The 14,995-nt window shown below is 35.1% G+C and overlaps 1 protein-coding gene across 1 annotated transcript; it reads right to left on the bottom strand.

Annotated features, from left to right (window-relative positions):
- Window positions 1–720: 720 nt before the first annotated feature.
- On the bottom strand, window positions 721–14,844 carry LOC126827654 (uncharacterized). Its single transcript, XM_050557096.2, has 5 exons — window positions 14,692–14,844; window positions 11,444–12,840; window positions 10,780–10,930; window positions 9,619–9,757; window positions 721–7,189 (listed from the first exon to the last, which is right to left on the bottom strand). Exons 2-5 carry the CDS (start codon window positions 12,838–12,840, stop codon window positions 6,495–6,497), a joined length of 2,382 nt encoding a protein of 793 aa, XP_050413053.1. The 5' UTR covers window positions 14,692–14,844; the 3' UTR covers window positions 721–6,494.
- Between the last annotated feature and the right edge of the window lie 151 nt (window positions 14,845–14,995).

The raw sequence follows: 14,995 nt of genomic DNA, 5'->3' as shown, positions 1-14,995 counted from the left end.
AATATTAATTTAAGCTCCAAAACAACAAATTATATATTAATCATATAAGAAAATGTCCAGTCGTGTCTGTAGGGGTGGGTGTATGTGATATGTGTATGGGTGTGTGTGGGTGTCTATATATATAATGAATCGCCGAGGGGGGGGGGGGGTAACCTCCACTCAACACAAACTGGGTCATTTCAGGAGTATAATATACATATTTATTTGAATAAAGGGGTATTTTGCAGTGGGAGGAACCTTGATAAAACCCACGAGGTTAGGTACCGCGGTGACATACCCCGTGTCACGTACAAGTTTGGGATACAAACTAGGCCACTGGATTCAATAACAGACCTTATGATCTAAAGCGCACACATTGACCATCCGGCCACTCAATTAGAATCAAAGTTGCAGGTTCCGAAGACTCGAACTCGGTCAATTAAGACATTCATCTAACGAGAAAGAGAAAGAAATGGGGTTTAAAGCCCATTCAAGACAAACTAGGTCATTTCAGGACCAAGTTCATTTAACGAACACCTACACAAGTTTAACCATTCTATCTAAATTAGAAGCAACGTGGCTGAAAGATAAGCCTATTTTAATATAATAGTCAACTGATTTCCCCTTTTGGATGGGCAAACCAGAATACAGACGGTTAGCAAACTTAGTTTAGGGTTGTTAAAACTAAGACTAAAGTACTAACAGGGATATAGGACAACCTAAAAAAAAAACAAATTTGGAGGCTGTGTGAATTTTTTTATTATTTTAAACACACTTTTTAATCTATAATATGAAAGAAACTATTATCAAGCTACACAAAAATTATGCAGTTTAATTTACATACAATTATTGCCTTTAGTGTTATCATATCTTTCATAAAATATCTGATTTTTATATATAAAAATATTTAAATGTAGGTTGCCAGGAAATGAAACACACCCCACAAGCATAGATTCAATATTTAAACATAGGTTGTGCGTCAACAAAGCACCTACCCACAAGAATATGAAGTACACCCACAAATGGAACATTGCAGTTTCATTATGAGATACATTCATAAATATTGGATAAGATGTAGAGTTCAATGCGGACTCTTACAGAAAAAAGGTAAATGTCCGATACAATTTGATTAAAGTACAAATAAATATTTCGTTTCGTTTTTTTATACTTTCAATGGTCTCTACTACATGAAGATCTGACCAGTTGTAGCGGGACGTCGCATCAGAGGTCATACGAGTGGCTTTTGACCCTAAGACATCATACATTTGATTAACCAATCAGTGTTGATGTTTCTAGCGGGTTACGCACAGTTAAGTGCACCCCACGCCAAGAACTCACGTAATAGGCCGTTTCATTGGCTAATCCCTCACATCATCCAGAACGTGGGTTATATAACAACTCTTCCGGATCCTGGTGTAGTAAAGACAAGTAAAACAAAATTTTGAACTATAAAAAACGAAACGATATAATATCTGTGTATTAATCTGATTGTGTCAGATATTGATAAAAACCGAAGGCTTCTTCATGTTAGGCCTACAACAATTAAGATTCAAAAAGACTGAATGCTAATTGTGGCATTCATAGTGCTGACAGGATCTCGTTATCATGGGGAATGGTTGATATCAATAAAGGTCTCTCTCTTGTATAACTAGACAACCTATATAAATATTGAAATGATGATAATTGCAGTCTACAGAGTGTCAAGACTTTGTTGTAAAGGGACATAAAATCACATGATGAATTTAAAACCACTGGATGATAGATATTGTCGCCTAATTGGATAATAATATTGTTGTTTTCTAGATGTCAACAAGGCATTTTGAACTGACAGGCGAAGGGGTGAACCAATGGAGAGGGATATGGGAATGAAAAATTAAAAATTAAAATATAAAGAAATTATAAAAAAATGTTGACCTAAAACAGACAACACAGAGATTACCCATGAAGTCCATATGTAAATTAAAATTTGTTGTCTATACTTTATAGAAACAAGTCACAATCCCAAAATAATCAGATGACACATGCATAATCGAACACTGTTTCACCACTCAATTAGAATAAAAGTTATGAAGCTCATTATCGAAATAGTCAAGGTATTGATATAATGAAACTATGTTTCATCACTCTCACTTAATTAGCACCAAAGTTATCATGTCCCACAGGATCAACCAATCAAATTGCTTATCTCTGCTTAGCCTAAGCAGAAAATATACTCCAGCAAGGCATTCACCTAATAAATACCTACATCAAGTTTGAACATTCTAGCTCTATTAGAAGGAGAGTTATTGTGTCCCAAAAGTGTAATGGACAGACAGACAGACCCATTTTGATAGTCCCCAGCTTTAAAGTGTAACTGATGAAAAAAATGCCACATATATTAAGTTAAAGTTGCCAGGAAATGAATGTTACATCCATGATGATTTGTTTTCCTACCCCCAATAAAAAATGTATTTGTAAGAGCAATTGTTAACATAGTACTTTTGAATATCAAAAGGTTAATAATCTTATAAAACAAGAAAATCCAATAAATACAATGAAAGAAATAAAAGTACATAACAAGGGACAACAACTAACTTATAAAATGTGGACATATAAAACATTGAGCAAAAATCACAAATAAAATATCAGTACACGATTTCATGATGCCGTGCTCCGGATACGTAGCCACATTTTTAAAAAAAATATATCAATATTTTTAACATGGACACTTATTATTAAATTTAATCGGCTCTAACTTTCAAAAGACTCGATGGTTAGAAGTTTGATATTTTGCTTTGTCATGCAATGTATTTACTTTCACATTTTTAATCATTTTCTATCCAGCATTGAGACTTTAAAAGTTTTCACATTTGACAAAAGGTGAACCCCCTGCTACCAAAACACATGCACGCATTTATCTTACCTCAAAACTTGACAATTTGAATTCACTTTTAGCTGCCCTACTCCTAAACTTATTGGTAAATATCAGAGAGTGTAAAATTTTGCAGTCTGCCATATAACTGTTACTAAAACACATGAACATATTACACTTGCACTCTATGACATAAATGTTCACCTATTATTTATGCATAGATTTTAAGATTTTATTATTTACATACAAATGTTTTAATAATATTGCCCCTGTCTATCCTTAGTGTACTTGGAATAAACTCCCAATTGCTATTACAAGCAGTCCCTCAGTTGAATCCTTCACACATTTATTTTTAAAAGTGTATGAATGTTAACCATCTTTATTAACGCTTTCATCTGAAGTTTATTTTATTTTAACTATTATACAATTATATTACAAATGATTCCAGTTTTATAGATATTGATATATTTAATTATCTTATTGTTACTTGTACAGCTCTTCTGAACATTTGAGTGCAGTATGACCCAATTTTCAGAATCTGTGGGCGTAATTGTCTGTAGCACGGCATTTAGTTAAACTTTGAATAAAAAATACTATAACATAATATAAAACTACACATGCAGTGATGAGAAGATAGTAGAACACATAATTATTAACTATTTCAAATCATATTACAAAATTGTGCACTTAAAAGCAACTATAATTCCCACAAATGATGTGTCTATACCCAGACTCTACATGTATATAAAAAAAGTAAAATATAAATAGTAAAAAGTGTAGAATAAATATTTTGAAATCTGACACAATTATTGTCAATAAACTATATAAAAATGTAAAAAACAAGATGTAAAAAATAAAATTCTGGTACACACCAAACCATCTGGATAAATTAATAGGCTGTGAACCTCACAAAATAAAACTAAAACTAATTTAAACATATTAGTCCAAGTGTCAAATAAGAATAAAAATACATTGGTAAGGGTTCTGCATGATGATAAAAAAAAAACCACTTTCAATAAAATTAAAGGCCCGCATCAGGTTTCAATTCATCTGGTACCAGTTTTATGCAGTCCGAGACTACCATTACTCTTTCTAGAAAGGAAGAGCCCGATGTAGCTTTAGATGTGCAGATTGTCATACATGTATCAACATAATTGTGTAATATATTAAAGATATCCTTGAATTTTGTTATTCTAATTTTATTGTCAACAGTCCAATTCATGGGATAGTCGAAAATTACGAAATTCGGTTCCATTGACCCTCTGCCTAAGTTCAAGGCAATTAACTGAATACAGGCCCTGTTCATCAATTTTCGAGATTAGACATTAACTAAAGTTAGTAGAATCTTCAATCAATATTGGCCATTGCTGATGTTACCATAAAAAACAAGTTAGGAAATTTATACATAACATCATATTATGAACAGGTCAATTAAAGATACATTATGGGAGATTTTTATAAAGAGTTGGCCATTCTTGCTATAACAGTTCAAAAGTAGATGATGAAAGAAGAATATATTGAAAAATTCAGTCAAATTACTTTATTCTGAACATAGTTATCATCGTTGTAATATTTGCCTAGAAATGGTAGCGAATTGTGTATTCACCTTCGCTGATCGTTTGATTGACAGGCGTTAACTCCACCTACATATCTCGATTATCAAGTAAAGTTTTCAATGGCATACGGAAACGCTTTACAGCGGCCTCGCTAAGTACACTCTATCATTTAGCCTCGATCTAACAGACGTATTTTCATCAGGTTACCCCTTATCTGATTTAATCAATTAGTGAAATCCTATTTAAATCCGAGCTGTAGCCGAGCCATCCGTGGGTCTACAGAGTTGATTTTGGTCTTGTTGTTTAAATAAAGATCTAATTAATAATTTCTATAACATCTGAAGCCTAAATTAAGACTTGCAATAATCAGATTTAGCTCTTGCATAATGCATGTTTAATAAAACATCTTTAATGTAAAATAATAATGTGGCATTAACAGTGACATACTGAATACCTGGTAATTTACAATTTATACATAACACCACATTATGAACAGGTCAATTAATAAAACATCTTTAATGTAAAATAATAATGTGGCATTAACAGTAACATATTGAATACCTGGTAATTTACAAAAGTTAAGAAAATATAATCTGTACTTTACAAAATGTAGTTTTACATGTTTATCTCTTAAAAATAGCATTTATGAGGCACAGGCATATTGATCCATTAAACATGATCTCATTGATATCTGTCAAAATAAAGTATTGAATTGTGTTGATTGATCTGTTATTCATTTAGGGATTGGACATGCTTTACACTATTAAAATTTTGTTTTGAAAAACTAAGATGAAGTTGGCTTGTTCACTAATTTTAATTCCATTTTTGTGTCTTACTGTGTTGACAGGGAACATGTAATTTATTACCTCTCAACTTTGGCTTTATCCATGGTTGCAAAATTTGGATTAAAAACAGGTTGTCATCCCTCAAAGCAAATCAACACATAAAATCCAATGAAATCGACAGTTTTAGTGTTAAAAGATTAAAGAGGTCTAGTCATTTAAGAAATTATAAAGTATGTGATTTACATGTACATGTATATAACATACTATAAGAAACATAACATGTGGTTGCAATGCAAGATACGCCCACATTTTGAAAGAGATGGATAGAGAACAGGCTAAACAAAAAGCGATTTTTCATACAATCAAGGGCCATAGTTCAGGAAGTCACGATCCGATATGTGTGAATATCGACAAGACCCAAGATCTTTGGGTTATTAAGATATTTTTCAAGTTTCATCAAAATGGGATCAACATTGTGACTTCTAAAGGGTCCACAACCTTGATATACCATATATTTACACTATTTGCGTATGAGGGCGGCCATTTTGTCTGGCAGTTTTGGTCCGATTTTCATGAAATTCAAACTCAGCCAGCATTAGGGCGTAACAGTGAAATATTCAAACGTTATTTTCAATCAGATAAAAATTGTGACATCTTGAGGAACTTCAAGCTAAAAACACGATATTTCGTACAATCAAGGACCATAATTCAGAGTGTCCACAAGCTAAAAATGTGATTTTTCATACAATCAGGGGCCATAATCCATGAAGTTATGGTCCGATATATCCCAATATCGAAAGGAACCAAGAGCTTTGGGAGATCTTAAGTTTATCTTAAGTTTCGTCAAAATCGAATAAAAATTGTGACCTGTAGAGTGTCCACAAACAAATTGTGGACAGACGGACGGACAGGGCCGACGACAATATACGTAAAACATGAAAATATGGGCGTATAAAAATATTAATTGCTCCATATAATTAAGGTAATCACCTGTTAAATATTATTCTGAAATGGATGTACATGTAATATGTTGTTAACTACAGATAATGTTAATATGTTGTTAACTACAGATAATGTGTATTATTCTAAAAAAAATAATCCAGAATAGCTGATACTTTTCAGGAGGTATAGATTTTGACTACCATTCATCAGAACACTGCATGGATTGTCTATGGGTAAAGTTGTTTTGTTAAGTTCACTCTGAATGTCCTTGATTGTACATAAACAGTGTTTCCAGATTTTGGTATGCAAATTAGTCCAAATTGCTTCATGATGTAAAAAATATGAAATATATTTTCAATGTCTGTTGAGTACATTGTGAACTCATCCACCACCACAACCACCACCGCAACCACCCCCGCAACCACCTCCACATCCACCACCGCAACCACCACCGCAACCACCACCACAGCCACCACAACCACCGCAACCACCGCAGCCACCTGCAGCACCTCCACCTCCATCACCACCCCCTACATCACCAATCTCTCCACAAGAATCCACACCAGCACCCTCAACACCACCATCTCCACAATCCACACCAGACACATCACCAACAGCCCCTCCAAAACCACCACCACAACCTGCACAGGCATTCAATCCATAGGTCGTAGAGATATGATAATTTGAAGGAGTGCTCATTAAAAAACCTGCTGCCATAATAAATGCCATATCTTCCGAAGGGCAAGGCTGAATTGCTCTGCTTCCTCGGCTAGTTGTTTTTGGTTTTATTGAGGTTCCAGGTTTCCATCCTGATGGCCTTGGCTGACACAAAACATGCAACAATGATACACTGAACGCTAAACCAATATGTTCAGCAATTTCATTCTCACCACCAGCAATACCAATAAGTCCTCTCTTCAAGTCCAGGGTCAAGGGTCCAAGATGGAAAGAAAAAGACTGCTGATTATAGGGTAAAATAACCTCATTCCAACGATTTTCTCGAAATTTAAGGAACTTGATTTTCAGAGTTCCTGGATTTCCAGGTATCCCTCTTACACCTTTTTTGCCGCGGGTTCCTAGAAATAAACAAGAGATCACTACAATGTAGTAGCTGTATGTAACATCGTAAAACACAAACAACAAGCCAACAGTGAGGCTGATGTCCCCCGCCGAAATCCCAAAATAAAAAGATGACACATATTAATTAATCGCACATTTATTTTTTTCAAAGGTGTCGAGCAATCAAACTATACACCAAGTTTCATCACTCTCTATCAGATAGAATCAAGATTATCTTGTCCCAAAGCATCGACCAATGAAATTGATTAGCTCTGCTTAGCTTCAGCTCGTGAACATCTACATCAAGTTTAAACATTCTACCTCAATTAAAAGCAGAGTTGTTATGTTCCAAAGTCTTTAACAATCAAATTGCTTATCGCTCCTTAGCCTAAGCAGAAAATTCTTACCATCAAACTTAGTCACGGTAATGATATAATGAATCTATATTCAGAGTCTCACTTCATTATAACCAAAGTTATCGTGCCCCAAAGCATCAACCAATCAGAATGCTTATCTCTGCTTACCTTAAGCAGACAATGTTCATCATCGAACTCAATCAAGGCATTCACCTAATGAACGCCTACACCAAGTTTGAACATTCTACCTCAATTAGAAGGAGAGTTATTGTGTTTCGACGAATTAAATTGCTTATCTCTCTGCTTACCCTGAGCAGAAAATGCTCATTATCAAACTTAGTCAAGGTATTGATGTAATGAAACTATACACCAAGTTTCATCACTCTCACTTAATTAGAACTAAAGTTATCGTGCCCCAAAGCATCAACCAATCAAATTGACTATCTCTGCCTCCCCTAAGTAGAAAATGCTCATCTTCGAACCCCATCAAGGCAATGACCTAATAAACACCTACACCAAATTTGAACATTCTAGCTCAATTAGAAAGAGAGTTATTGTGACCCAAAAAGTGTGACAGACGGACGGACGGACGGACGACAGACAGACAGACAGACAGACAGACAGACAGATTTTTCTTCGAAAGGCGGGGGACAATAATGCCACTGAAAGTAGCTAAGTCTTTAACTCAATATCATCAAAAATCTGCGACATTGAAAACACGATTTATTTTTCGCTTTAAATCAACATTGATGTTGTGATCTTACCGGGAAAAGATAACCTTCTGATATCCAATATTTAAGACAAAATAAACATTTAACATTTGGTACACGAATCGTGTACCATAATGCGTTTCAGCGTTATTTGTAATAAGGGGCTCGAAAAACGAGGCTAGGCATATTCCACAAGTCATGTCAAATGGTGACGCTATATTCTTATCTGGAGAGCATGCCCAATAAATACTATCAGCGTAAACTGGGAAAACCAGACGCTAGAGATTGAAATTCGATTGAGAATACTGGAGTATTTCGCCGAAACTAACTGATTAGAAATTACAGTAAAACGAGAAACGATTGAATGTAAATAAATTTATATACATTCATATTACATTATTGTATGCGTTGCAACCCATTTGTGTCAATTTCTAGTTCCCAAATATTAGCGACTTAGCTCCTTTAAACGATGATCGAATATGAAATATATCAAAACCAGTAGTGGGCAAATGCTTCCTTGTGGCTGACATGTTTTTAGCTTTCAGAAATTGATTACTAGCTCAGTCCACTCAAATAGCTACTTGTTTAATTCACACATTAATTACATGTTCCGTACTATAGTGTATACACATGTCTACATCACAGAAATGACACTTAATCTAGTTACCCAAAACTTACTGCCTGAGCCACCTTACAGAATAGTCTGGGGTTTTTTGTCCCTATGAGCAAAATCCCTAACTATGGTTATCAAAAACTTATCAATGTGTTTGAAATCGCCTAGGTTTACATAAATCCAGTGTACAATTAAATATTTCAGCAAATAAAAAGTTCTTTCTTGAAAATTCAATTTAATCAAGTTCAACACAATCATCATGTTGGACATGGCATTCATCATGTGTTGGAAAATCAGCGGTTGCTAAACAAGATACGCCCACATTTGCAGGAGTTGGATAGAGAATAAGCTAAGAGAACAAAATGCTACTTTTGATACAATCAGGGGCCTTAATCCCGGAATGTACGGTCTAATATGCACAAATATTGAAAGGAACCAAGATATAAACATACATTTTATGTTTCAAGATCGGATAAAAATTGTGACTTCTAAAGTGTCCACAACACATATTTATTTCAAAAGGTACTAAAATAACTGACTATGGACATATTTATGTGTGTGAATGCCCAAACTCAATTCCAATCCAAGGCTATTAGCTTATTCATATGCAAAACTTGTCCTAAAAGAACCATGCACTGTTTCTATAGACACAGCATGCTGGCACCTTATTGTTTGAAATAATGACATAATTAGCTTCCATTTTGGTATTTCCCACTCTCCAAGTTTGTAATGATTGTTTTTTTTAAAAAAAGAAATAATAATATCACCTGTTACTCCAGCAACACCTTTCTTAAAACCATACCATCTTCCAATAACTATGCCCCAATCACCAGCGTGATTTTTCAACAAAACAGCTCTTTCACCAAGTCTTGGATTTAATGTTATACACAGTTCTGGCTTTTTCACCTAAAATACATTATTATGTGTAAGGGACGGATCCACATGTACATGTATTTGGAGAGTTTAGTTCCAGTCACAAGATAAGCTTAATTTGACTTTTGATGACCACCCATTAGTTTTATTTGCCTCTGAAGTTCGGTAGAGAGAGAGAGAAATGGGGGTTAACGTCCACTCGACACAAACCAGGTCATTTTGGGACTAACACCTGGTTCAATTTTATTTCAATAATTCGCTTGCGTGTAGGGGTTTTTAGCAGTGGGAGGAAACCGGATGACCTGAAGAAAACCCACGAGGCTGGACAGGCGACCCTACTCCTTGTCAAGTACAACCTGGGAATCGAAATCACGCCAGTTGACTTAATGATAGACCTTATAATACAACACACACGCGCTAACCATTCGCGCCCCCCCCCCCCCTGAAGTTCGGAGGCCATTACAATTTTACTATACAGTGAAACTTAGGCACATGTCTCATGTCTCTCTTTGCAGCTGACAGAGATTTTACAGTTGGAGACCGTGGGGGAGATAACGGACATCCTGAACATAGTTCCCAACAGTGTCAGCGAAGTTAACACATGCGATATTTGGCGAGATTTCACCTGGGTGGTGTCATGGCGGCTTGTACATTATAAGAAATATCGCTTCAAAAATGTAGAACGCGTTACAGCAACGAAAAATGGTTCGGTAACTATTTAAGGGGTCCAGTCTTCACTATTTCTGATAGAATTTCTCAATACAAACTGTAATGATATGTGTTGACAATTGTGCGTTTGAACCTATTTGTACTTGCGTGAGGCCTCTTAGACTGTATCAATTGTAGTGCTAAACACAGTTTAGCGCGACGATATTGTAACTAGAGCATTTGCTTGGAACTAATCACATTTTTTAAAAAACATATGTTCATCTATTTTATACAGGTGGAAGATTGTAGTTGGTGGTACCATGTAACGAAACTTCACACTAGAAATTCTGGCTGCAGGCCTATTTGAGACATTGCTTTCTATATATACATGGATTAAGCTTACTTACCAATGAGGGTAGAGGAAGTTGATCTGAACCTACCAAATGACCAACCACTGTCATCTTTTCTTTGTAAAACACATGAATAGCTGATTGTAGCAAAGGCAGGCAGTGAATAATACGAGCTGTGAAATAAAGTTCCATCTTGTGATTGTGCAATCTGTAAAGAGACATATGTAAATTGTCATACACTTTGCTGTTCATTGTCTTAAGAAAGGTCACAAATATATTGAGCACAATTAGGATGTGGTCATAAGGACACTAAACCTTAAAAGCCAAAATTCACTTTGGTCAAAATGGCCACAATTTAGTCAAAACGGCCAGACATTTTGGTTATAACTGCCAAATTACTTTGCTGTTTTGGGTCAGGGCAGTTATATGTATGTCCAAAACCCATATGATTTAATAACAAACCAAAATACACCTACATATGATATATAAATTAATAAAGAAAGTTGCATAAGCAAACTAGTTTTGAGTGATTTGAGTGGTTATTATGATTCTTGTGCTATTTGAAAGATTGTACCTTTTCACACTAATATTGTAGTTCACATATTGTAACTTTCCTCAATAATATTATTGTAGTTCACAATCTGTCAGAAGTTAACACAATAATTTTCACTGAAAGGTTAAATTAATTACTGGTAATGTAGTTTGTCTGGATTATACTTACTGATGTGAGGCTACTTCACAAACGTTATCTGTTCCTGGTGGTAGTTTAGTCAAAGGAACTGGGCCCCACATAGATTCAATATCTTCTGGCATCACACATCTCTCGTATCCACCAGATTTCAGAGACAAAAGGCATTGTCCGAGTTTAGAAGGCTGAATAGTGCCGTTAAAAGTCAAATTGACTGACTGTTCCAACCCGATGCATGCATTAAATGTTCTGTTGGAACTGCTCATGGCTTCCACTAATGGCAGAAAATTATAAACATTCTCACCCAGTGTTATTCTACTCCCCATACAAAGGAAGCCTGTAACTTCTTCTAGCCTAAACTTTAAATTATTCGTGTATCTTGAATTAAAAGTAAATTTTGACAGTTCTTTGTCCTTCCAAACTGTTTTGGGTCCTTTCAAGCTTGCCACCATAGTTTTATCTGCACGATTTGATGCCATAGACACTTTCACTTTAAACTTCTTAACAGATGGTGGAATAGAGGAAAGCTCGATGGAATCAATAGTTACATTTGCGATTTTTGTACTCACAAGCCAAATGTCATTTGGACCCATGGCATTCAGTTTTCCCATTGGTGGATCCCCTCGGTACATGGCCCCATACATCGAAAAACTCTCATTAAATGTGTTTTTCCAAATCTGCCTGGTCTCTAGATCAGCATTATAAAGTTTTGATCCCTCATTTCTGTCATTAACAGTATCGTCATGATTAAAGATTCGTCCTAAGATTGCTTTTGTATCTTTCTGGTAAGCTATTGGATGAAGTTGGTGAGAATGCCATATCAAATCAATATCATAACAGGGTACAAGAAAAACTCCTGGATTCTTTTGTTTCAGAAAAAGATATTTCTTGTATCTTAACAAAGCATTGCTCAAAAACTTGGAATCCCGATAATGTGGCAGGGCAACTTGATAAAAGAACACTTTCTGTCTACCAGCAGCTGCTTCAATATCATATGATACTTTAGGCACTGTCTTGTATCTTGGGTCAATATATCCGCCGCTCAGATCAATTTCAATTGGGTGATCTGGGTAAGCTTCAATCCAGTATTTTTGGGTCTTGCTGTACAACTTCTTCCTCTCATTTGGTTTCATCAACTTATTATCAACTACAGTTCCAACCAATGCCATACAGTCCTCACCATACTGAACTGGAGATAACATGTGGCAATGCCATGCCCATTGTATGTCGAGTGGTGCTGGTAGAATTTCATTAGGATGTTTAGCTGCTAGTGGTAACCAGAGGCTTAAATATCTATGAATTGCTTGAATCAATACTGGTCCTCCTTCAAGTGTCCGTAGTAAACTTATTTCATGAAGAAAATTAAGTTGATTTTCAGCTGCTTCTTTCAGATCAACACTGAAATGTATATCTTTTGGTGACTTTGCCATCTAAAAAATAAAAGATTTAATTTTTGGAACCATATTGATAATATTGCCATTGCCAGCATCTGCCATCTAAAGGTCTCCTGTAAACAATTATAATGAAAGCTCAAAGCCCTGTACTGAATCTTTTAATACTAAAGTATTTAAGGTGACATTGCTTCTAACTTAGATGCATTATTTTTTGGCCACTAAAGGACAGGGGACCTTCGAGCAGATGAAATGGGTTTTACTGTTCTGTACCAACAGGGTTAATGAAGATGAAGGACGTTCGAGCAACCTTCGTGCAGAAACATTTTTCTTTTTTGGTATGAAGAAAGTTTGCCAGGCAGTAAAACATACATCACTGGAAGACACAGGGGACATATGAGCAACCTTTGTGCAGAAAGATTTATTTTTGGGGGTATACACACAGCAATTAAATAGTTCAAGCAGTCCACAAAGATTGTGCTTTGTGGATCTTTAGATAAAAAGCAATCGTATAATTATAATATCCTTCGTTCCTCAACAAGATGAGCACATAAATATGACATAATCTTGGTCAATTAATTAAATATTCAATAGAACTCTCCCCTTTACACATTGGCGTGCACGTAAAAGATCCCTTGGCAGTTGGAATTCGATATAAGAGTAGGCCGTAGCGCCGCTGCCCAGGCAAAATTTCCCTCATAGCACACTGTATGGCGTATGCCCGTCTTCAATTAGCCCAGGTTAGGTGCAGAAGAGTAGGACGTTAAACCCAATTTCATTTCATTTTTCATTTCAATAGAATTCTTCGTTTTACTAGTTAAAAAGGCATATAAATTTCCAGTAGAAAAGATGGCAACAAGACTTTTCAAGGTGAACATGGGCCACAATTCTAGAAATAATTAACTAATTTAAACAGTTTATGTAGATTTCAACTTCAAGCATATCAGATGATAACTTTTGAAGATAGAGAATTTACATGATTTTCAAAAGGGCCACAACACAAGAATAAATTAAAAGACTTCTTAAGGTGAGCATGGTCCATAATTCTAGAAACTATTAACTAATTGAAACAGTTTATATAGATTTCAACTTCAAACAGATCAGATGATAACTTTTGAAGATAGAAAATTCACATGATTTTCCAAAGGGCCACAACACAAGAATAAATTAACAGCAATTTTGAAATTGAATCAACTTTATTTGTTTCACTAATTTAAACAATGCATATAAATTCTGAGTACCGGTTGATAAGACGACAGTACATATTTATCACAGTGATCAAGGGCCATACTCAAAATATATTAATTGAATTTGTTGAAATTAGAGAAAGATCCTTCATTTTATTGATCTGAGCAACCCATAATGCATAGCAACTGATGATAACTTTAACAGAGAATGCAACCAAGAGTGAAAACACCTCAAGTTTTCTAGTAGCCTACTCACTGAATCTAGCTGGAATAAAGATAAATAATTCGTTAATTGCAGCAAGGTGAAAAAAATAAATTGTATTTGGGGAAGGTTTACTACTGTTTGGGAAAGTTTACTATTAAAAGGTGGCCCCTAATTAAAAGAGGACAAATAAAATGAGAGGTGAAGGACATATTGCCCTACTATTTTAAGTTTATAAGAGAAATCTCAGCTTTAATTGACAAATCAACAGATCAGGTCTGCTATATATGCAATGATAATATTGTAACCAGAGACCCGCCCATACGGATCACAATATCACAAAAAACAACAAAAAATGCAAACTATGGATTATACTCCTTTCCACACTAGTGGTCACCCGTACAACTACTAGTACTGTATATATTTATACGTCAATGCTTAGTGGGTTATGTCACTGTAAACTGGTTGGTTTGGTTATAAATAGAGTTACAAAATGGTTACCTTGATATCTATGGACACCGTCTGTTTCTATCTTCACCTATTACTGTTTTATCTTCATTGTCAATTTCAAAATACAAATATTATCATTAATTTTATCAAATAAATAATCGTCTTCAATTTAGGTAGCCGTGTATCGGCAGCTTATTATATGCGTTCCAATCCAGTCACGTGCCTCATTTAACCAATGGAAAAGAGAATTTAACTTGGGCTGTAATTTCCAATTCAATCAGGACTTACATGTTTTGCAATCAAACTATGTTACGAAATCCAACACGCTGGAAAATAACAACCAGGATATTCCATA

The sequence above is a fragment of the Patella vulgata genome, chromosome 7 (genome assembly GCF_932274485.2).
Source record: "Patella vulgata chromosome 7, xgPatVulg1.2, whole genome shotgun sequence".
Lineage (NCBI taxonomy): Eukaryota > Metazoa > Mollusca > Gastropoda > Patellidae > Patella > Patella vulgata.
This window is presented reverse-complemented; position numbering and strand designations above follow the sequence as displayed.